This window comes from Heteronotia binoei, chromosome 5, assembly GCF_032191835.1.
Source record: "Heteronotia binoei isolate CCM8104 ecotype False Entrance Well chromosome 5, APGP_CSIRO_Hbin_v1, whole genome shotgun sequence".
NCBI classification, from domain to species: Eukaryota; Metazoa; Chordata; class Lepidosauria; order Squamata; family Gekkonidae; genus Heteronotia; species Heteronotia binoei.
The window spans coordinates 146,527,821-146,552,217 of record NC_083227.1 but is presented as its reverse complement, the minus strand read 5'-3'; the positions used below and the strand labels follow the sequence as shown (position 1 = coordinate 146,552,217).

Here is a 24,397-nt window from a genome sequence, read left to right as displayed (position 1 = left end):
AATGCATTTAAAATGGCTTTCCCCCCCCTCCCCCTCCTCCATCTATTTTCCTTGCTTCCTCCCTCCCTTCCTTGTCTTGTGGCTCTCAAACACCTGATGTTTATTCTATGTGGCTCTTACATTAAGCAAGTTTGACCACCCCTGCCCAAGTCCTTTGCATGTAATATATGATAGGGGAGGGGATAATTTGCCATCTCCCATATTTTTAGCAAAACATTGGAAAGTCAGGGAATGAGCCTTTGCCACTAAAATGTCATAAAATGCACATACCATAAAACAAAGTTGGAGATCAGTAGCACAGCACCTTTAAGGCCAACAAAATTTTATTCCGAATGTAAGCTTTCATATGCATGCACACTTCATCAGACAATGAAATGGGGTACAGTGAGCAGAGTTACATATAGCTGGTGGGAAGTGGTTAAGCATGCAAAATAGAACCAACGCCAAGTAAGAATCTATGGCAAAATAGTACAATTAACAAATTGAAAGAACATCGAGTTTGGTTCCATGGTGGGGGATGAGGATTGCAATAGGGACTCTCAATACTGCTGAAAAACATGTTGGCATGTACCACTTTTTATTTCATATGGAAGGATATGGTACTTCAAAAAAATAAAAGACATCAAGTTCTGGCTATTTGTATTTAGCAGAAAATTGATGAGAATCTCAATAACTTTCCTCTGACTTCTTCATCCATGACAGATTAATTAAAGTAATGCATTAAAACAGACTGTGATCAATGAAAATTACATGTTCTTAGTTCGTATGCAAACTTCAGATAAGTATCAGTTGATTTTAAATGTTATATGAATGATGCTTTTAACCCATATAGTTAGCTGTTTTCCTTCTATTCAGCACCATTTCCAATGGGTGTTACCTAAATAATGTTCTGTAAATATTTTGTGATTAATATATGGATAGCTATTGATGTACATGGGAGTTTATTCCTGGGCAATTTGTGCACTGCTGACAGAAGCCCAAAAGAAGGTAGTGGATACTGAAGTATGAATGTTCTTTCAGGACTGCCATCTTCTGGGCCCCACAAATGCTGTTGCACAGGACTAAGTTCTCTCCTGCCAAGTTCTTATGGAGAATACAGGAAATTCTATTTGAGAACCAGAAATTTCAAAGGAATGGTGACTATGAAGAAGTCTGTAACTGAAATCTACTTCTGTGCCTCTATTTTGTATTTAGTATTCTCAGAGAAGATGTCAACAGACTTACCACTAGACATCAATATCAAAGAACCTCGCTGGGTTCAAACCACATTTATTGGACGAGCAAGCCATTTCTTCACTGTAACTGATCCCAGGAATATTTTGCTATCCAACGAACAATTAGAAAATGCAAGAAAAATTGTGCATGATTACAGGTATGAATTTGATTTTTACTCTTGCCCTATCTCAAGGGTCCAAGGCAGGTAGCAACTCTTGAGGTGTAACTTAATAAAACCAACAATAAAATAGCCACAGAAGAAATTGTATCCAGGCTTCAAGGAAGAAGTTTTCTGCTGGAGTTTCAAGGGAAGAGTATTATCCAGTTGTGAGGGAACTGGTAAAATGGTTTCCCATGTTAATGGAGAACAGGCATAGTATAGCAAAAACAGTGCTGTCTATTGATCTTGAAGGTAAATATGGAGTGAGCAATGTTAAGTGTGTATATGTGTGTAACAATACATATAATCAGTAGCATGAATTATAGCCAAAAAACTAATTTCCCAGGATTAGTCCCTCATCGGGGCCTGTCACTCCCATACATTTATTTTATTATTGATTTAGACATTTATACCCTTCTTTTCTCCTCAGTGGTGACCCAAAGTGGTTACATCATATATCCTCCCAACTCTGTAAGGTAGTTGTGACTGTGAGAAAGTGAGTGACCCTGATCACTCAACTACCTTCAATGGCAGAGTGGGGATCTGATCCTGGCTCTCAGATTCTGGTCCACCCACTATACCATGCTGGCTACACACCATACTGTTCCAGTGCTTTAAAGATGGGAGAAGCAAGTCAGATATCTCTATGCACATTCAGTAATGTGTGGAAGACATATCAATAAAGTTGCAAGTACATTTACTAGCTTTCTATTAAAGTTGCTAGCTCTCTATTAGCTCTGCAGCGTTCTTGGCAGCAAGGAATAAAGAAGGAAGTGTGGAAAGGCAGAACAGAAATTATAAGTATATGGTAGTCTTCCAACATTTTGAATTGGAAAATGAAGAGCCTATTATAAAAAACTAGTGTTGCATATTTTCTCCAGATGAAGGACGTGCGCTGGCATCAGCTGCTTCCATAGGACTCCTGCAGCCATTTCCGTAGTTGTAAATACGTATCTCAAACCACCATGGTCCCATAAATGGCTATTTATGGGACCATGCTGGTTTGAGAAAGGCATTTACAACTACAGAAATGACTACAGAGGTCCTCATATAAGCAACTGGTTCGCTAGATTTTTTCCATGGTTATACAATTGTATGAAGAAAAATATGTGCAACTTTTGTTTGTAAACAGTCCCTTAATTTTCTTACTTAGGTACCCCAATTTTGTAGTTATTAATATTTGTATATATTTCTGTTTATCCCAAGGCAAGGTATTGTGTCCCCTGGACTGACAGAAGACGAATTATGGAGGGCAAAATATATCTATGATTCAGCCTTCCATCCAGATACTGGTGAAAAGATGGTTTTGATTGGCCGAATGTCTGCTCAGGTGCCTATGAACATGACTATTACTGGGTGCATGATGACCTTTTATAGGTAAGCAGTAAAAACACTGCAGTCCTAAAAACTAGTTATGGACCTTTTGTTCCATTAAAATAAGTGGTAATTGATACTATAAATGGTTTTGGAACCGTGGTGCAAGTAAGCAATATTAATTTGAATACTTTATATATAAAATAATTAAAATTGAAATTTTGCAATTTTTTTTTTACATTTTTATCAGCTGTGTTGATTATAAATTTACTGTAGACTTAAGTGTAATGCAAGATTTTTATCTCCTTCTAACTCCATCTCAGCCTTATCTCAGATAAATCCTACTTTTCCTCATCATCATGTAAAAATTCAACTTGGGTATTTTAAATTTTATAGATACGTTATGCGGCAAACCGAAAGCAAAGCATCAAGTCTCCCTTAGTCTATCATATTTTATATTATTTTTCCTAGAATTATAGGAGTTAGGTTTTCCTTTGAAGGAAGCAAAACCAAAGCAGCCTGATTTTAAACTCAAGTTTTATTAACCTCAGAGTATGCATATGTACTGTCGAACTGAGTATCAGTATTTAAATCACAACTAGAAATGTTTGCATTAAATAGATCTGTCAAGTAATAGTAAGAATATTAGAGATATCAGTGGAGGAATTCCAGCATTGGGCAGCCCAATCCTGACTTTCACAGAGACTGGCCGCTCGAACAGACTGGCCGCTAAACTGAGGTGCTGCTAGTCCACTTCCTAAGGGCTTTGGCATGCTTGAGTGTGTGTGGGGGGAGAAGAAGTGTAGCTCTCTGCATGTGAGACCATCCCCATGGCAACTCTGTCAGAGTGCGGATGCGCGGCCGAGGCAAAGGTGGCAGGAAGGGAAGGGCCTCACAGAGCCACTGAATTGGCCAGTCCCGGCATAGGCGCGTGGCACGTGACAGTCGGGGTGCGGGGGGGCAGCCCCAAAGAGGCTGATCACCTGTCCCTCCCCACCCCCTGACAGAGAACTGTGCCAATCACAGGCATACGACCCAAGTCAAAGCAGAGAAGTCCAGGCGATGTGGGGAGGTGAAAGGAGTGAGGCTGTGTGTTCGCGCATGCACGAGAGAAGCCTGTCTCACTGCTGAGGTGGGGGCGGGAAGGGGAAGTGCGGAGCTGCAGGATTGGACAGTCCCGTGGCTGAGCCCACCCACTGTCAGAGACTCATGCCAATGGCAAGCAGACGAGTGGAGTCATGTGCCCTCTCCATGAGCCATAAACAAACAGGACCCTCGGCCTCCCCTGTCCAGCCTCTCGACAAGGTGGTTCATTGGTTTCCACCCCCTCACCCTCCCCACCAGAGCGAGCAAGCTCGCCCTCTTAGACATTCCTTGGGGAGTCCACAGACAGAGTGGCAGAAGGGAGGGGAGAGAGGGGCAGATAGGAGCATGAAGCAGAAGCCAGGTAAGAGAGACAAAGTGGAGACACATCTAAGGCTTTATTGTGCAGGAACCAGGTGGAGGTTGGAAAGTCCTGCAGGGCACGGGACTCAATCTGAGAGGAGGGCAGTTAGAGCAAATTGAGGGGGGGAGTTTGAATCGCCAAACATGGAAGCCTGTCTATTGAATCCCCACCTGGAAAACAGAGACAGACCAAGAGCACCTGAAGGGGTTTCTGGAGTACTTGCAATTCGTCAGCTCTGGCAGCTGCAGTGTGAGGTTGTGTTTTGGCAAGTGAGTCTCTTAAAGGGACAGTTGCTGACCCACCTCCTCACCAGCATTGGAGCAGCTTCCAGACCCCCCTCCATCTGGTGCCCTTCCATGGGTATGACCGAGGCAGAAGACAGACCGGGGGGGAGGGCCTCCAGCAGCATATAGGGGCCATGGCAACTGCCCCCTGCCTGAGCTTGATGCCCGGGTCAAGTGCCAGAGAGACACTGTCACTCTGCCCGGTTTTGAGCGAGGGAATGGGGGAGGCAAGTTTGGGGTGCGCAGTTGCACTTACCTGTCCATGTGCGCCCACCCTTGAGCAGAGAGCCTCTGGAGGTCAGGTACCTGTTGGGACTTGGAAATGGTAGAGGTTAGCCCAGAGGAAAGATTTTGCTCTCCTCCTTGCAAGTCAAAGAGTTCACTCTGTACTGTCTTAAGTGCCGTTGCTGTGCGGCCTCCACCACCAAAGTGCCCCGGCCGTCACTCTATGTCTGCATGGCGTGGAGCTCCATGGCAGAGTCCTGTGCCATGCTCCCTACCTAGAGAGTTTTGCGGGGCCAGAGTGGATGTTTTTCAAGGAGGTGTGGAGCAGTGATTGGGTGTTGGGGAGGGGGCTCGCCCAGCCCGGGGTACGAGGGGATTGGTGAGGCAATTACATGGCTCCCTAAGGGTTTTGCAAGCTTGTGCAGTGGTGGTGGTGACCTTTGTTTTCTACTTCAATGAGTGTCTGTGGAATATGCCAGCATTTTCCTTGTTGTAACTTTACGCATCTCATGTGGGGCTTTTCCAGGCTGAAAGGTCTTAGGGAGCCAACTAATGGTGGCCACGCCCCTGGGGCCACCCCCTCATCCACGGCGTAGCAACCTACGCCCCAGTTGCGCTGCAGACTGGGTGTGGCGCCGCTCAGCCAGCAGCCATGGGCACCCCTAGACGGGTGCAACTCCCATTTGCGCTGGCGGGGAGGGACTTTGAATGGCGCAACTGGCATTTACACTGATTTAGCAGTTAGTTTGCTCCCAAAGCACTTTCAGCTGCACCCCACCCTTAGGATTGTGCTGTCAGTACTAGAGATTTATCTAAAATGATGTTTGCTCACTGACTATTAAAACTACAACACTTTCCCTTTTTAACTTGCATATTCTTATGCAGGAAAATTATCATTTGTGAATGATGAGATGTCTTACTTGATATTTTAAAATGAGTTTGCTTGACTTAAGAGTCCCTACGTTTCCATTAAGAACTTTTCCACTCATTATGCTCTACTGATGATTGTATATGTATTTTAATCCTCAAACCTTCCAACTTCCAAAATAGCATAGAATAATGTTTCTTGTCAAGCATTGAATTTTGGTTGTAGAGTGGGAAAAATTAATTTTACTTTCTTGTTTTAAGAACTACTCCAGCTGTGGTCTTCTGGCAATGGATTAACCAGTCATTCAATGCCATTGTAAACTATACCAATAGAAGTGGAGATGCTCCAATAACTGTAAGGTAAAGTAATGAAAGATAGCTCAGACAGATATGTTCTAATTATTACAGTCTCACAGCAACAGCATAATCTTAATGAGAAACCGGTGTAGTCCATTATGCTGGTTGAAGGATCACTGCCTAACAGACTCTTCCCCAGAAAGTGAAGAATGGGATGAGGGTGGTGGCTGGCTGTGGAATCAGCATGATGCTTTAGATTTTGAGCAAGGGCGAGATGGTCATATGTTTGAAAAAGCCCTGTTGTTCTGAGGGTGCCTGTTGTGGGCAGCATAAATTCTCCTTCTCGTGAATGGCTTTCAGCAAGAGCAAAGGTGAGACTACCAAGCTTAGAATGTTATTGAATTTGCAATGTGGCCTTTCTTAGAATTGCTTGACATGATGGCATGTAAGCACAAGGTAAAAAATAATGGGAAATATGTGTTGCTAATTTAATATAATACTCAGCACATGTGTGTATAGCTATATATGTAGCGCATATCAAGTGCTTACATCACTTCTCATACTTAATCTCAGTTGGAAACATTAAGTAGGAATGCCAAGTTACTTCTGTCTGGTATTAAAAGTGCAGGCTAAAAAAAACCTTTGCCTGCTAATTATCACACTTAGTTCTGCAGTTTAAACAACTAATTAGGCCATTAATGAGTTCTAGCTGTTAACTGTGGATGGTGGTGGGTGGAAATCAGAACACTTCCAACTGGCATGCATGATTGATATTTATAACCTTGGGTATTTCTGATGAAGTATGCCATAAGGATTAATAATCTGGTCAAGTGCCTGAAAAATATCGAGCTGGTGGAAATAAAGGTATTGCGCATAGATGACAAAGAGAAAACAGAGGAGCTCTTTGTTAGATGGAAGACGGATAAGGCAATAGACAGATAAACCCCAGTTGAGTTGATCATTGTAGGAGGTGCGTTCAGTTCTGCTTGGCATGCCAAGGCTACACTTGGAGTGGGAATCATTATATAAAAGAGAATCTTTGTAGCCTCTCCATCCTTCCATTTGCTGTGTTAGATCTAGGTTAGGGCTGAGAGCATAGTCTGAAAGCATATGGTGCTTAGTTCTTCATTAAAGTTGCTGCAGATACTCAGTGCTACATAAGAGACCACCTGAGAACCCTATACCCCCCCCCACTTTGAGTTCCATGAAGAAGAGATGAGATATAAGTATAATTATAATAAACTATTCCTGTCTTCTTCCAAGTGATGTATCTGTCACGTTGTGGATCTAGACTACTCTGTTTCTGTGGAAGCCAAAAATTTTTTAAAGCTTTTGACATTGCATGCCAAGAACTTAATCATTTTTTCAATAATATACGACTTGTACAACTGATGAGGCATTTTAATCTGTTTATGCATTTTATCATCATAATTAAGAATAGTAGATCTAAAGTAGCTGTGCTGGTAATTTCAGAGTACTAGCCAATTTATGACAATATATACCAAGAAGAATATACCAGTATATTTTTATTTATTTATTTATTTATTTAGGATTTATATCCCGCCCTTCCCACGAAGTGGCTCAGGGCGGCTTACAACAGAGAGTCAAACATAAAATTAATAACATTTAGATGTATAAATATTTAAAACATTTAAAACCTTAAAACATTAAGCATCATAACAGAATATATAACAGAAGTCTGGAAAGCTACGTTAAGTTTCTCGTCAGTCAGGTGTAAGCTAGCCGGAAGAGGGTTGTCTTGCAGGCCCTGCGGAATTGAACAAGGTCCTACAGGGCCCTCACCTCCTCCGGCAACTCTTGAAGCACATAGTAGAAGATGAAGAGTTGGGTTTTTTTACCCTGCCCTTCACTACCCAAAGGAGTCTCAGATAGACTTAAAATCGTCTTCCCTTCCTCTCCCCACATCAGACACCCTGTGAAGTAGGTAGGGCAGAGAGAGCTCTGAGATAACTGTGACTGACCCAGGGTCACCCAGCAGCTTTCATGTGGAGGAGTGGGGAACCAACCAGACTCTCCAGATTAGAGTCCACCACTCTTAACCATCACACTATCCTGAGTAGTGTACCATTCTTGCAACATTGACCAAAAAAAAAGGAACGCAACGGTATTTAAACAGGTAGCATTGAAGAGAAAAAGACTAGTCTAATGCAACTCCTGTCTTTTTTGTGGAAAGAAGTTACTTTGAATTCAGTAACCTGCCCCAAGGCCAGTCTGTCCATACAACAGCCATAAATGAACCTGCGTAGTCATGACAGCTGAGTCACCATGTAACTGAGTCAGCAAGAAAGTGCTCCAGATTAGTCAGGAAGAGCCAACCACATACTACAGAGTTCCTGAGTGAGCACTCAGCTGTGCAAATTGTAATTATAAGACCTGAAAGTATTTGATATTTAATGTATATTCCTTTTATGCATACACAAACATTATTTATTTTTGTTTTAGCCAGCTGGGAACTGCCTATGTTTCTGCCACCACAGGTGCTGTTGCTACTGCTTTAGGACTTAATGCTCTAACAAAGGTATTTCTGTGCTTTTCCTCTCTTTTTTTTAAAACACAGAACTCTTTTTCACAATTTTCTAGCACATATACAAATAACTAAAATTTCCACATCGGGGAGTCTTCTGGAACGTTAAAGACTAATATATTTATTTTGACATGAATTTGCATTGCAGAGAACTTGCTTCAGCTGAGAGCTTTTTGATCCCTTCTAACTGAACCTTTAGTACCATGTCTTTATTTTGTTTATTAAAACGTTTGTGTGCCAGTTTGCTTGATGGTTCAAGGCAGCTTTATTCCTGCTTAATCCTGTTGAGCAAAATTTTCTCCCCCATCCACCTCTAGTCCTCTCTCTGTGTCTTTTGCTTTGCATTATCCTTCATGCCTCTACATCTGATGTTTTCTTTGAAAACTGGGGCCATCATAATTTTTTAGTCTTTAAAGATCCATAACCAATGCAGTTATTTTTTCAGAAACTTTCTAAGATAGTTAGTCTTCCAAACATTTCCATTTAGCAAAAGAGTAAGTTATTATGGAGAAAAACAGTCATATATCTCTGAGTGGTGTCACTGTAAGTCGCAGTGTAGAAACTTTTATATTTTAAAAAGTACAACCCAGGGAGTCAGATCAGACAAGCACTGACAAATGTAAAACCAGTTCAGAGAAGTTTTGCAGAGAATTCAAACAGACCCGAAACCTAAATTCTCTTGGTTGCCTTGAACCTGAACTGAATCCTTTAACAAAAAAAAATGGTAGCAAGTTCAATTAACAAGTTCGAAATCAGGAACTCAAGAGACTATTCAAAGTAGTAGGGACTACCTGCTACAGTTCTATTGGAGGATAGTATTTTCTCCAGAAACCATATGAAAAGGAGAAGCAAGAGAGAATGGTAGGCAAGGCATAGGACTGGTAGCCCTCCTGGGCCAAAATACAAGCTTGCTTACCCACAGGCTGCTGTTCAGCTAGTTAAGGATGACAAGCTGACTTCCAGCAGTTAAGGAAGTTTTGATCCAAGTTTTCCAAAACATGATTTGTTGTTGTTGTTTGGTTTTATGCTTTAGGGGTGTGAAATCTTTTTAAAAACCCATTTACCTTCAGAAGCCAAAATGTTTTTAACTAGGACCCAGCTGGAGAATGAAAAAGTACTGATGTGTTGGGCTTTGCAAGCATCTTCCCTTCAGTCATGAAAGGGTTAAGCTGAAGTTTCTGCAAACTAATAATAGCACGTTTTGGTGTAGAGTAGATTCTTCTCACCAAAAAGGGGGAGATTTTATTCTAAATGAGGTGATCTTAAGATTGACTACTGGCTAATCAATATGTTAGAGATCGTTCATGCTATTCTGTAAGTACACAAGAAGTGGAGCATTGGGGAAAAACTTCCATTCCTTCCTTCTTAGGGTCAGAGGGAATAAAGAAACAAGATGAAGTAGATCAGAATTAGAAAGATGAGTTAGACTGTTGTTGTTTTCTTTCCATGTAATCCTTCCTCTAATTTTGAAGTAAACTTTTTCTTAAAAATAAAAACACACACGTGTATGTGATGCATTATTCCACCGTGCTTGATCTACTCTGCTAAATAGCATGATGACCTAGAACTGGATCCAAATTTTTAACGCTTTGATTCCCTAATACAACCTGTGCCCATATTATCAGAGTTTCCTACTGCATGTTACACACATTTCCTAATGTTCATGTGCAGATTCTTCAGAATAGTTTGGGATGAAACAGTCAGGTAAATGTCCTTTCAAAAATTGAGACAGGCATCTAGAAATTCCCCAGAATGTGCCTGTTAACTTTCTTCTCCTTGTTTTGCAGCATGTCTCTCCACTCATAGGACGTTTTGTTCCTTTTGCTGCTGTAGCTGCTGCTAATTGCATAAATATCCCATTAATGAGGCAAAGGTAAGAAACAGCATGTGACCCATTACAGAGCTTCCTGGCAATCGGTAACACTGACACACATAGTTTTATCTTTTTTTTTGGAAACAGCTGCCCAAGACTAGCATTTTATGCACTAGAAATGAGTGATTTGAGAAGGGGATTCTAGTTAGGAAGTACTGAAAATGTTCTTTTTCTGCCCTGCCACTGATCTAGAACCAGTTGTTAGTGCCTCATACTATTTTTTTTCCTATGACTATTAATAACAACTTGGGGAGGGGGGAGTGGATTTCTGTCTGGAAAACAACAGGGGGAGATAGAATTACTGTCTGACCGAGTCCTCAACCCTTACCCAAGTGGGCAAGGGTTGTCCTTCTCCAATCCTTTTCCAAACTGTTTTTATAGAAAATGAAAAACATCTAAGTATTGGGACACTTTGTCATTCTTCTAAACATATCGACAGCATGCACAAGATTTTCGACAAAAAAAAGCCCAGCAGGAACTCATTTGCATATTATGCCACAGCTTTTGACACCAAACCAGCCAGAACTGTGTTCCTGTGCATTCCTGCTTTAAAAAAAAAAGCCCTGCATCTATTTATTGTAAATCATAAACATTTGGCTGCCTATTTGCCATAGAGACCAATACTGTAACTATGCCTGTTTAGTACTAGAAGATACATATATGAGTAAATGAAGGAAAGTTATAATCCAAGAAATTAACATTGCTAGATTATTAATTTTTTTTTTGCCCCATTTTTTACTGTCACACAGAACAAATGGAGGAACATAAGGGCTACAGCCTTTTTGTCAAAGTAAACCCTTTCTTGTCTTGCAGCACGTCTCATGCGCTGGTATTTTCCAAAAAATATGAAGGGGGCGCCAAGATGCTTCTCCCAGTTACTTCTGCAAAGATTAATCCTAAAGTAGCCCAGCCCAAAGAATGTGATTGTGAATTTAGTAAAGACAGAGTAGAGGCTATAGTTAAAACTCTCAAAACAGTAACAGACTTGCACTTGCACATAAGGAATTCTAAGAATAAAAATAAAATAGTTATTCAGCTGGTCTCCTCTCTCTTTTTAAAATTCTGACAGGGAATTAAAGCATGGTATTCCCATTACAGATGAAAATGGAAACCGATTGGGTGAATCAACCAAAGCTGCTGAACAAGCCATTCTGCAAGTGGTTGTCTCCAGGATTCTTATGGCTGCTCCAGGCATGGGTTAGTTCTGCTTCCATTAAGCATGATGCTTGTGCTCGTTATGATACAATCTTTTGTTCTGCACATACTAACTACAGAACAGTTCTCATCACCCTTTGTGCTTGTCAGGCTGCCGCTGTGCCAGGTATGCAAAGGGCTGCCCTCGTCCCTAAAGAATAGAGATGCTCCAGAAGAGATGGAATGTTGAAAGCAACTGCATACCAATTAAAGTAGAGAGGGAAAGTACATGTTGTGCGGAGGGAGGGGATCACTCTGTTCCTGGAGAGCAAGGTTTGAGGGAATGATGTTCCTCGTAGCCTCTCATCTTGTTCCCTTTCCATGCTCCCAGTCAGTCTATCAATGAATATTATTATTAGCTACTATTATAAACTTCCACATATAATTTGTTAAGTTTTAACCATATGCCTTTTATTTTCTTATTTCGTAGCTATTCCCCCCTTCATAATGAATACTTTGGAAAAAAGGGCATTTTTAAAGGTAAACCTAAATTGCTAAATATTTACTAATTTCCTTATTACAGATGATTAATGGAATGGTGTTTTAGTAACTGACTTTGTATGTGCAAAGAATAGTTAAAGGAGTTTACATTTCCAATTATTTTTATGTTCTGTTCAGGGAATGCTTGTGTGTACAGTTAGAAAACATGTGAAAGATTTAATGATTCAGCTGGGAAAATTAGATCCATGTGTCCAGTAATAAGGGGTTGTCTGCTGATTGAAGCATGCATGCTAAAACTTAAGATATTTTCAAATCGAACATTGTCCTTCAAAGCTCTCTTAAGGATTTAACTCAGGGCAGGTACACATGCAACAGCTGCCATGTCAAAGCTGCTTCAGATTGCTCCTTATGGCAAAAAATACTTTACACAGAAATCTATTTGTGGATGACACAAGTGACAGTAAACTTTTTTCTTGTTTTGTTTGGGGAGAGGTCTGTAGTAATATCAAGAAAAATGGCTTGATATGCTTCTTGCATACAGGTGAAGTGCAGCACCCATTGCTTATGCACATGTTTTATTCTTCTAATAGTAGTGGACAAAACGGCAGCAGTTTGTTCCACCGGCATAACACGTTGTGGTTAGTGACACTAGGAGCTTGGGAAGTATGAAAGCCAGACCTCCCCAGATGGAAAATCTCAGTCCCAAGATTAGCAGAACCCAAAAATCCTCCAAAGATTGGACCTTACCCATATTAATTTACAACCCTACATGCTCATCTCTAGCAACAACATCTTTTTGAAAGGCACAATCAGCAGCAGGGAAGGCTTGCTGGAGACAGGAGAAACTTTGCTCGCCTCAACTTTAGGTCTATACACTTGTAACAGTTTCATGGGAATTACAATTTTCTGTGCCTCTCAGACCAATCAATTGAGTTGGAAAGCATACAAAATTAAAATTTTCATGCACCATGCTGAGGAGCTTCCAGGCCTTCAGCAGGAGATCGCCTGTCTCTATCAAGCCCTCTTACTTGCCATTTCCATCTTCTCACAAGGGTAAGAATGGGCAGAGGGCCAAAGTATGAGTGTGTGAGAGAGAGAGAGAATGAGAGCTGTTTGCTGTTTTTCTTAGGGTTCTTCAAGCTTCTTTCAAGAATTGTCCAAAGAAGTCCAGAAAACCAAACTCAGAGTTAGGTGAGCTACAGAACAAATGGAGAAGGTTACCCATTGCTAATTGTATCCACCCTAGGCAATTATATAACAAATGGTAATCAAGCCTTATATAGATATAATACAAATATATGAAGCTTTGGTATGACTGTAACCTCTTATTCCAATCTTGAGCAAGAGAGAGCTTACATGACTAAGCTGAAAGGTTTCATGCTTTGATAATCCCTAACCTAAATCAGGACAAACATATCTTAAATGATAAATAAAAGCTGAAGTGTGTTATAAGTCCGTCCAGTTTTAACCCGGCTTTCTGCTACATGGCCAATACAGAGGGTATAGTGAAGACAGCATCTTACATTTTACCTTCCTAGCCTTTAATACTTCAGAATAGTTATGTTTGCACATAGGATAAGAATTTGGCTTGCCAGTTTAAAACTCCTGATTATCGTGGCATTGACGTTCATCTAACTTTTAAAATCAGATTTACTGAAATCGTAAGATGTACCTTATAATTCCAGCAAGATATGTATACTGCAAATATAGAAATTTCTGCTGAACTGGTCCACAAGGGGTGATCTAGCTGTAATCGGTGTACGTCTAAAAAGTTAATAACCATAGCTAATTTTTACACTAGAACAACTACTTGCCCTTCAAAATTTGCAGTGTGCAAATAAAAGACTTTCAATATTTTGGAGCATGTTTTTTTCCCCATAACATCAGGTTTAGAAATGTTTTGCACACAAACAAGATAATATATGGAACTACAAACACATGAAGGTGCCTTATTATACCAAGTCAACTTGCTCATCTCCTAACGTCAGTATTGTCTACTGTGATAGGTAGCAAGTCTCCAGGGTCTCATGAAGAGGTCTTTCATATCATCTACTACCTGAACTTTTTAAGTTGAGATGCTTGCTATTGAACCTGGGACCTCCTGCATGAAGACTAGGTGCTCTGCTACTAAGCCACAGTCCCTCTCACATTTTTAATTTTGCACAGTAGCCATTTGATATAGGCCACTGTTGTTCCCATTTTATAAAATGGGAAATGGAAACTTGTCCATGTCTACCTCATGAGTTTTGTGACTTAGCAAGAATTCAGAGCTTGACCTTCTTTGATAAAACATTCCACTTTATGGAACCCTGCCACAATTTAACATTTCATGCAGAAAGAACAGGTGTATTTACTTGAGCTTATTATGCATCCACATAATGACCACAATTGCCATGAAAGTGATAGTATTGAGCATGCCTGTCAATCTAGTGGCATTTGTTGCAAGAAATCATACAGGAGGATTCCATCTGTCAGATAAAATATCCATTTATTATATAGTTTGATCAACATGGTGTCACATGTTTTGCAGATCAGCCCGCCCAAAATATCTTTTCCATGACTGTTTTAACAATTTCTTGTTCCTCTGACTCATGGGTTGTGAGCTCAAGTGAATCATTACTCTGCAGTTAGTTAATTATAAGACTTGGTGCTGGTCAGTTCTAATACTGTTGTGCAATGACCTCCATTTTAAAAAAACAAACAAAACAGGCAGCCGGTTCATGTCTCTTAAAACCAAATTCTGTATTCCATGAATTGGTTGACTTTCTTTTTTTGGTACTTAAACAAAAATATCCAGGCTAGTGGCTATACTGCTGCTTTCATCCTTCCTTTGTAATTTTGACACTTAAAGTATATTTGGACCCTTTAAATAAGGTTGCAAAAGGAAGTGAGTCATTTTTTAAATTTATTTTTTTATTTATATCCCGCCCTCCCTGCCTAGGCGGGCTCAGGGCGGCTAACAACATATTGATACAAAAGTTATACAATAATTTTAAAATCAGCATTATCTTAAAAACCATTCTAATTTACAGTCAACATAATTTAACAATAACAGTGGTGTTCCTGGCGCTATTCTCTCTGTTTACATGGTGGCGAAGATCACTGAGACAAAAGTCACTTTGGCGGGTCCATCAGTTCAGTGGTCCTTAATCAACGGTCTGCAAAGGCCAACCTAAAAAGGATGGCCTTGCAGGCCCTGCGGAATTGGTCTAGACTCCGCAGGGCCCGCATCTCTTCCGGGAGCTGGTTCCACAGGCATGGGGCTGCGACGGAGAAGGCCCGTGTGCGGGTGTTCTGCAATTTCGCCTCCTTTGGCCCAGGGATAGTCAGTTTGTTCTTCCCTGCTGACCTCATTCATAGTTCAGTAGTAGAATTCTTGACAACTAAATTATATTGTGTCCGTATATTCCCTTTGTATATGTGTTCTTTCTTCTTGTTTGAGATATACTTCCTGCATGCTCATCTTCTAGCTTGTTTTTAGCTGTTGCATCAGGGTTGTAACTTCAGATAAACTTTAGTGCCTATAGTAATTTTAGTATGGGTGAAACACCCCTAAGTATTGTTAAAAGATTCCTCTAGGTGTGTGACCTATGAACCAAAGATCTGTTTAAATCCCAGTTTTAGGAATGATATATGCCTGATTTTTGTTACATTTCCTGTGCAGTGTCATCCCTGATTTGGAAGTTAGCGTTTGTTTCTAAAGTTCAGGTATCACCTAAACCTACTAGAGCTAATTTCCACAAACTGGCCACTATGTGGAATTTCATCAGCTGAGTCAAATAGCTGGATCCAAAGAACCACTGGGAAAGTTAAGCTGGCAAAACAAAACTTCCACCCCACTCCTGCTGTAGCCCACTCAGCCCCCTGCAACTTTACTCCTGGAGTCAAAGGATCATTCAGAACAACATAAGAGGCAAAGTGGGAGTCTACAGTAGGAGAGGGAATCAGTGGAAACCTCCCTCCTCTTCTCTGCCAATGGAAGTTCCATTCCATCAATGTAACTGTAACTTTGGCGATATCCCAGTGAGACTATTCATTAGTTTTGAGGGTACATTACAAGAGACTTTGTGTTCTCTATATTACAAAAGTATATTAAGTACTTCAGTGTTTTAAGCCTTCTCAGCTGTAATCCTTATTTTAGTCAAAGCCTTCTGTTTTTTAAGTTTCCCAGAGCATAGGCTTACTGCTCCTGTAATTCACGGCCCCAGGCTGGGACATAAACTGCTATGCTAATCTCTTCAGTCAAGCTCTTCAAACGTATTGTTTTCTCTTGATTAAAAACAATCTCTCCATTTCTTCTCCTTCTGTATAAAGCAATCATCTGTATTTCCTGCAACTTTTTCTCTTTCATTGCCTTTGAAGGTTGGTTTGCTTAGAGCACAGTTATCTGCTGTCCAGAAATTTCAGGAAAATAAATTGGCATTTTCCTGCTGCCTTGACTCATGTCTCATCTTTCATTTCATGCTCATTGCTTAGTTTCATTTTCCCAGCAAGTGTTTAACTATACTGTTCCCAATGTCAATAGCATTTCAGGGGGATGCTTTTCACCAGGGCTGCTTTGTATTAGGAATTCCTTTGCATATTAGGCCATACACCCCTGATGTAGCTAATCCTCCAAGAGTTTACAAGGCTCTTAGTACAGGGCCTACTGTAAGCTCCAGGAGGATTGGCTACATCAGGGGTGTGTGACCTGATATGCAAAGGGGTTCCTGCTACAAAAAAAAAAAAAAAGGCCTCTTTTCCCTGACTGGAGTGTGTTAATTCCAATTACTTCACTGAATGACATGTAAACTTCTTTTGGAATGAATGCTTGGGTTTAGTTAAGAACAGTATCCAATCTACAGAATTCAAATAGGTCAGTTTCATTACCAATACATTCAGTTCCAACTAGAAATCTTACTCATTTTAGATTAGTTTGGGGGGGCGGGTTGCAAACTTGTTTGATAGCGTAACAGGGTTTAAATTATGTGGAATCTCGTAGGTTTTTAAATTTGAATGTTTTGAGATAGCTGTTCTTTATGGATAACAAGAATAAGAGAATGGAAATAAGTTGGAGGTTTTGTGGTATCAGAATTTTTCTGAAAGTATATTAAAAACCCACAGGCAGTAGGTGGCACTGCAGGTCAACTACTGGTACTACATTCTGGGGCAGGCATGCCATCTTTCCAGGAATTTTCTTTTTTACACACTTTTTGTACCAAACTCTTTTCCAAATTTAAAACGCAGCTTGCAACACAGTCGTCTGAGGTATCTTAAATTTTATGCAAAAGTAGATTATCTGAAGCAGTTATCCCTGAGAGTAAGGCATACTGAAAACTGGGATATGTGTCAAACCAGTAGAATCTGTCTGTCTTCTGGTGCTTTGCAACTTTCTCATGGAGGGTTGAACAGCTATGCACAACTAGTGCATTATATGTTACCAAAAGGTTACTTTCTTTCGGGCTGTACCAAGATTTCAAGTTAATAAAGTATTTTTTCCTGAAAATATTTGATCTTCTTGCTTGTGCCATCAGAAAGCTTCCTTGCAAACTATGATAGAACAGGGGATTACCTATTTTTTCTTGGATTCACATAAAATATCAAAGATTTCAGGTTTTCACGGCTGGTAACATCATTACGGTTTGTAGAATCTTTCGGGCTCAAGTGCCGTGTTCTACTGGAGAAAGTTTCTCCAGTAGAACATGGCACTTGAGCCCGAAAGATTCTACAAACCCTAATCACATAAAATACTTTAACCAGGGCTTTTTTGTAGAAAAAGCCCAGCAGGAACTCATTTGCATATTAGGCCACACCCCGACACCCAGCCAGCTGCAACTGTGTTCCTGTGCATCCCTGCTAAAAAAGAAAAGCCCTGTCTTTAACTGTTTCACTGCTATTCTGAACTATAGCACAGACATTGTACAGTTTTTTCATCTTGAAAACTACACAGCTACTTATACAAATTAAAAATGGCATCAGTACAAGAGATTCTCCTACTGCTACCTTTTCAGTGTTCTTGACTCTAGTAATGGACAGTTCTGTAAGTATTTGGGTGTTATATGTCACTCTTGTGGCAAATGGATGACTAATCTGCATTATGCACAAGCAAAAACTGAACAGTCTGTGGTGTCAAAGTTGAGCCATGTGTTCCTGCCAGAGTTCATATTTACGGAGCCAAAGGTACATCATGGGATGCTTTCTGGTTAGATGTTGTAATATAAACATAGCATTGGATTAAACCAGCTCTTCTGATGTTGATGAAGGAGCGATTCCCTTTGACCATGGTACTTCAGTGTACAAACACCATGTGGGCTCCAGGGTAAATTAGGAGGGGAATTGATTGAAATGGGATGGGGGAAAATGTGGCTGGATCAAACCCATAGAGGCTCAGTTGCTCACAGTACAAATACTGTAAGTTACTTGTTTTAATTGCATTTTGAAAGTGCTCAGTTTACTGTTTCAATAAAAACAATGGAATAGTAAAGCATTTAGGGGGAGGTGTTTGTGAGTTTCCTGCATTGTGCAGGGGGTTGGACTAGATGACTCTAGAGGTCCCTTCCATGATTCTATGATTCCTCTCCAGTATCCATCTTACAGAATATTGTTACAATAGCACAAAATAGTCATCCTTAACTGCTCTATATGAACAACACAAACTTACTTATATGATTGGCTGCGTTGTTAAGTACTTACTTACATTCCACTACTGAGAATAGACAGACAAATCAGTAAGCATTGCAGACTTTCAATTAAAAATTGTTACAGCAGGCCCTAAGAATTAGGAATGTTGACGGCTGCCAAATGGTAAACCATATATTTATTTTTTGCCTGCACTGTGCATATGTTTTTAGTGTCCTTATGCCTTTAAAAGTGCTCTGTCCAAAATCTCCAGTAGTGTATCGGTAGTAAAGCAGAAACATGTTTACCATGTATCATTTTGTTTTTGACACAGCGGTTCCCATGGATGAGTGCCCCCATTCAAGTGGGATTAGTTGGGTTTTGGTGAGTAAAAAAAATAAAATAAATCAAAGATTATTTGGTATTTCCCCCACACAGACAATGTTTGCTTTTAACGCTACATGACAGACTCTAAAACTTTGAACTAGTGAGACTGTCAAAGTCTCATTAAGTGTAGGGTAGATAACACAGAGCAAGTAAAGTAATAACATTTTCTGAATGAGCTACTGGAAGCATGGCAAACAACAACAAAATAACAAGACTCAAAGATAAGACTGGATAGAAGTTCAGATATCTAGTTGAACTCATCTTGGGTTTAGGATCAAGAAGAACAAACAAAAGGAAAAGAGAAAGGCCATGTAGGTCCACAGTATGCTTAGCTGGAAAGGGCATCCTAGGAGAGAGTGACTGAAGTGAAACAAAAGCCTTGAGAAATACTTCCCTAACCCCAACCCTCCCAACACCAACTGTGAGCAAAAGAGTTACGGTGTTGCGCTTATTGGCTGGTATAGGGATATATGGTTGCTTTTGCTTTATAATTTAAGAACAATTACTGGAAGTAACTTAAGTTGTTGTTTGTCTTTTCCAGTCTGGTGTTTGCGACACCTTTATGCTGTGCATTATTTCCTCAAAAAAGGTACTGCATGCTTTTCATATTATTCTACTGCAAGAGTTATCGTTGCACCAAGTAATCCACAGAAATAGGTGAAAGCATGTACTCTACTTTTCAAATCTCCTCAGTTCAGCCAGAAGTCATCTATCTACACCTAAAAAGGATCCAAATCATAAGCTTAGGGAAGTAGTTGGTATAATAATTCTACAAGTATACTTTGCCAAAAGGATTGAAAGTTTTATTGGAACAAATGCAGGGCCTTTCCTGGCCTCTGAATGAACAAATACTAATAGCCTACAATCGGTAGAGGAAGTGAAACCAAACTACAGCACAGGCTTTTGAGCCCTAACAGATCAGAGGAAAATAACTAAACAGTTCAATAACGGGACATCACCAAATCCACAAGTTGCCATGATATAACAGTTGGCAGCTCACAAGCTCTTAGTACAGTTTGCACTGAGCATCTGGAGGGTCGGGTAGCAGCCTTCCTAAGGCACCTGTAATTTTTTCCTCTTCCACTATTCTATAGCTTTTCTGGAAGTGTGAAACCAGCAAAATAATGTCACTTAGACTGTGCCTCTGCCGTTTTACCCCATCTCCCCCTTTTCTCCGCCAGCCTTTCTGTGAAGTTTATTCTTTTTTTCTGGATATGAAAAGAGGGACATTCTACAATTTGGAAGTCCCCTTTCCTTGGAACTCTAGAACCAAAAAAATTGGAAAATGTCTTTGTGAAGGTGGAAATTCAGTGCTTCCAGTCTGTCCTTGTCTAGGCTAAGAAGCAGGTTAGCTTCTCTCTTAGCCCTGTTTTGTGTTGGCCTTGAATGCTTTCTCTCCATGGTAACTTTTCTTCTCCTTTCCTTCTGCTTATGAGTGTAGGGAATATGTGCATTTCTGTTCCAGGAAGTTTTTCTGCCACTTGAGACAACAGCATCTTCTCTCTTGATAGAAGAGTTTCCTTTGCTGGAGAGGTGATCAGGGTGATCTACTGATGGTATGCTTGGTCTCCTGCTTCAAGGATATCCTTCTGCTGATATCCACCCCCCCCCCCTCAAAAAGGAAGATCTGCAATGCAGACCTAAAGACCATTACACCCTTGTAAGCCCTTTGACTTCAGTGGACTTGGAAAGGTGTGACTCAGGTTAGGAATACACTGTGCTTCCTGGTTAATCTGTCTCTTCAGTGGGAATTCCATCACACCCTTTGCAACTGCATCTCTCATTTTTCTCACTATACCATTCCATAGATTTCTGTGTTCTAAGTTTTCCTGGTTTTATTCCCTTGTTCTTACAGACTGAGTAGGAAGCCCCTTCCCACAGGTTAAGCCAGGGGTATTGAATTTATTGTTATGAGGGCCAGATCTGACAGAAATGAGACCTTGTTGGGTCGGGCCATGTGTGTCATAAAATGCAATGCCAGGTAGAGGAGATATAAACTTGATAGACAAACACAATTAAAGATTTTTTTTAAAAAAAAACTTAAAATAAAACATGCTTTAATATTAGCACTCTTGCAATGTTTTGTTTATTTAACAGTCCCTGATAACTGACACCTCTTGCTCTGAATTATTGCATCAAAACCTGGAGACAATGTCTGTGCTGTAGCAATCTTAAGTATGCTGTTTAGGTGTTGTTCAGATGTGTATCTGTAAGTTGTAAACCTACTTTTCATTTATTGACATTCATTCCAGAAATCTCATGGCCAGTGCTTTGAGACTAAGACTCAAAGGAAAACATGAAATGGCTGGGCATGGCAAGCTTTTGTACATAAGTTGCTTCTTGTGCTGGTCAAGAACATGTGAAGGCACCATGACAAAGACTGAAAGCTCTGTGTTTGTCTACAAAACTATAGTCTTCACCAGAGAAATAACTACAACTCCTATGAGGCAGTGCAAGAATACAGAGGCAGCAAAGTATAGTGTTCAGTACCAGTCTATTTATATGGGAAGTCTAGGTTAAAATCCCCAGACTACAAAAGAAATATGTTGGGTGAACTTGGTCTGGATACACACTCTCAGCCTAATCCACCTCACTGGCTTGTTATTCCTCATCTAAATAGTTCACATTGCTTTCCTAGCAAAAAAGACTGGATCTTGAAGGCATGAATTCAGAGAAAAGAGAGAGGCAAAACCCAGTTGCACCCAGGAGAGCCCTGGCATAACAAGCGAACAAAACACACACACACACAAATACACTCTCTCTCTCGAGGGCCTGATAGGAGCCCTCTGGGGGCCTAATTCGGCCCCTGGGCTGCACATTTAACACTCCTGGGTTAGGTTATTCTTCACCTTCCTATACCCAAGGAAGACTTTCTGTTTCTGGAATGTCCCTCTACTCATATCCAAAACACAGAGATTAATCAGGTAAGGCGAACATCACTCTCTTTGTCCCTTTTTCCTCAGCTGGCTACTAAAAAAACAAGCCTTTGGGTGTTCTCACCCCACTCCAGATCTAGCAAATAATTTAAAGTTATAAGTAATAGATACTGTGAGAAATATATTTACTTGCAAAATCAAGATGCCTTAGAATTGATATTAGTGAAATAGTAATAGAATGAAGTATAAAAAGAAGCAAAGTAGAGTCTGAGCATGAAGACCAGGAAGCAGAACTTGGTTCCCTGTTGCAGCTCCCTCTTCAACAGATGTTGTCTGAGCAGCTTGCTTGGAAAGGCAGTGGATCTCATTGCAGAAGAAGGCTGAGAATCCCTTATCTGTTTAAGACAAGCTCTGTTCAGTTGTTGCTCATGATCACCTATACAGAGTAAATACACGTAAACCTGTACACGCCTACAGCTTACTTCAGATATTCAGGGGTGGTGGAGCCAGTGGGCACAAATCCACTTCGTTTTGTCCACATAGAGTGCATATACTTTGAACAACTGAGCTGAGCTGGCAAAATTGATAAGAGTATGGGAAATTACCTGAGCAACAGAGATGTTCAAACCAAGTATGATTCCTGTCTCTTGGCAAGCATAGACATTTCATTTTGTGGAATGATCAAAAATGTTAATGAAAGCAGAAGTCCCCTGCTTCTTTTGTGGTAGCACTTTGACTTGTATTGAACTCGAAAACAATGTAACTCAACATTTGCCCTCTTGGCTTAGAAAACACTTAGAAAAGCTGTAATAGCAAACGCAGTTCCACACTATGCTGAGATGGATCAGCATTCATCGTATCTAGGTGGGTATTCTGTAGTGCTGATATATTAACAGTCCTAAATGTTGCACTCGCTGGTTTTAACTGCATGTCTCCATGCATACTAAATTAATTTGATTCATTTGTAATAGTAAAATTCAAAACGTTAACAATCACTTTAAAGGTCACCCAGTCATTCATGACTCGCTATTTCAGTCTCAGTTTACAAGTGAAAGTTTAACAATTCATTTAAAGTGCATTTTTCTGGCTGACATATTAACACACTATACCAGTTATCCTTAGCCAAGCAAAACACTACTTTAAAAAAGGGCTTGTTTTGTAATCATAATGATGCGCAGAAGCTTACTGTTTGGACTAGAGTTGATAAACCCCTTTCATACTAATCATGTTTATTATTTAATAGACTCAACTCTTTTAAAAATAATCATGTAGTTTCGCCACTAATTGGGCTGCATACTACTACTAATAATTAAATAATATGCAATGTCTTTATTTTCTTTTGCTCAGTTCCATGTCTGTAACTCGTCTGGAGTCAGAATTGCAAGCCAAGATCCAGGAGCTCAACCCTGAATTGGACCGTGTGTATTTTAACAAAGGATTATAATTTGTAGCAAACTGTCCCTCAGCGACAATTAGGTGAACTTATTTTTTAATTGTGTGACAACTTTGAAGACAGTCCTGATGTGTCCATTCAGTTTTATCCAATTTTGAACACTGAGGTTATTCGATAACTGCTAGAGGATTTTTTATAATTATAATTTCAAATCATAGTTGTGGTCTTTACCACTTTGCTGCATATACTTCACTTAGTTTTTGGCTGCAAATATTCAAAAAAAGTTTGCATCAGTTCTCATGTAGCTAAAGATTAAATACCTTTTAGAAAATGTCACAGGCAGAGAAAATCACACTATTTTGTTTTAAATTATCTTTCTGTTTTAAGTTTCCCTTACAAGCAAGTAACTGAGAAGTTAATTTTTGCTACTGTTTTGCATCTAGAGTTCAGATTGTGCTTTCCCATCTCATTACTTCCTCAGGTCCAGAGTATGATTTCTACAGCATGCCTGAGTTCATAACTTGTTTTATCACACTTCTGATTTAACTGCAGTACTGGTAGGCTAGAATGGAAGAACATGCAGCACAGCGCAGAGTCAGTGTGATGTGGTGTTTAAGAGGGAGGGAGTCTAATCCGGAGAACAGGATCTGATTCCCCACTCCTCCACATTAAGCCTATTGGGTGACCCTGGGTCAGTCACAGTTCTCTCAGAACTCTCTGGGCCCCACCTGCCTCACAAGGTGCCTGTTGTGGGGAGAGGAAGGTAAGGAGATTGTAAGCCACTTTGAGACTCCTTACAGTACAGAAAAGTGGGGTATAAAAGTCTACTCTTCTTCTGCATTCCAATATATCATTTCAGCCTCAGCCACTGTACATGCAGTGTCAGCATACCAGAGATCAAACAGTGTTACATTTAAACTGGGATTGGTTTAAATAGTTATGGGGAAATGCAGGGATTAAGAGTAATAGGTGGCCTGGATGTGAACAGAAATTATGGAGGAAGAAAAGAGATCTTATTAATAACTCTGAGGCCAGTTCCTGTAACAGCTTTATTTGTTGTTAGTAGTTAAAAGCTGTTTGTGTTTTAAAAAATTGTAATTGTATCATCTAAAAGGTCCGTCCCTTTAGATCATGCAAAAGTATCTAGAAATTGAACAAGCAAGAAGTATAGGATGAATCCAAAGGTTCCCTCCCACTGGTGGAAGAAACTTTCCAAAAGGGAGGCCTCCTGTGGACAGATAAAAGCACTTATGATTCTAATTAAGAGCCTGTTAGCATTAAG

The 24,397-nt window shown here is 40.1% G+C and overlaps 1 protein-coding gene across 2 annotated transcripts in view; it reads left to right on the top strand.

The window, feature by feature from the left end:
- Positions 1 to 23,451, top strand: part of SFXN1 (sideroflexin 1) — a 39,827-nt gene extending 16,376 nt beyond the window's left edge. For both annotated transcript variants that reach the window (XM_060240563.1, XM_060240564.1), the window contains 10 exons: positions 1,195 to 1,372; positions 2,582 to 2,752; positions 5,774 to 5,872; positions 8,273 to 8,348; positions 10,142 to 10,227; positions 11,297 to 11,424; positions 11,852 to 11,901; positions 18,794 to 18,843; positions 19,388 to 19,435; positions 23,070 to 23,451. In XM_060240563.1, coding sequence (XP_060096546.1) covers positions 1,195 to 1,372; positions 2,582 to 2,752; positions 5,774 to 5,872; positions 8,273 to 8,348; positions 10,142 to 10,227; positions 11,297 to 11,424; positions 11,852 to 11,901; positions 18,794 to 18,843; positions 19,388 to 19,435; positions 23,070 to 23,166 — 983 coding nt within the window. In that variant the 3' untranslated portion in view covers positions 23,167 to 23,451. The remainder of the gene's footprint in view (positions 1 to 1,194; positions 1,373 to 2,581; positions 2,753 to 5,773; positions 5,873 to 8,272; positions 8,349 to 10,141; positions 10,228 to 11,296; positions 11,425 to 11,851; positions 11,902 to 18,793; positions 18,844 to 19,387; positions 19,436 to 23,069) is intronic.
- Positions 23,452 to 24,397: the final 946 nt, after the last annotated feature.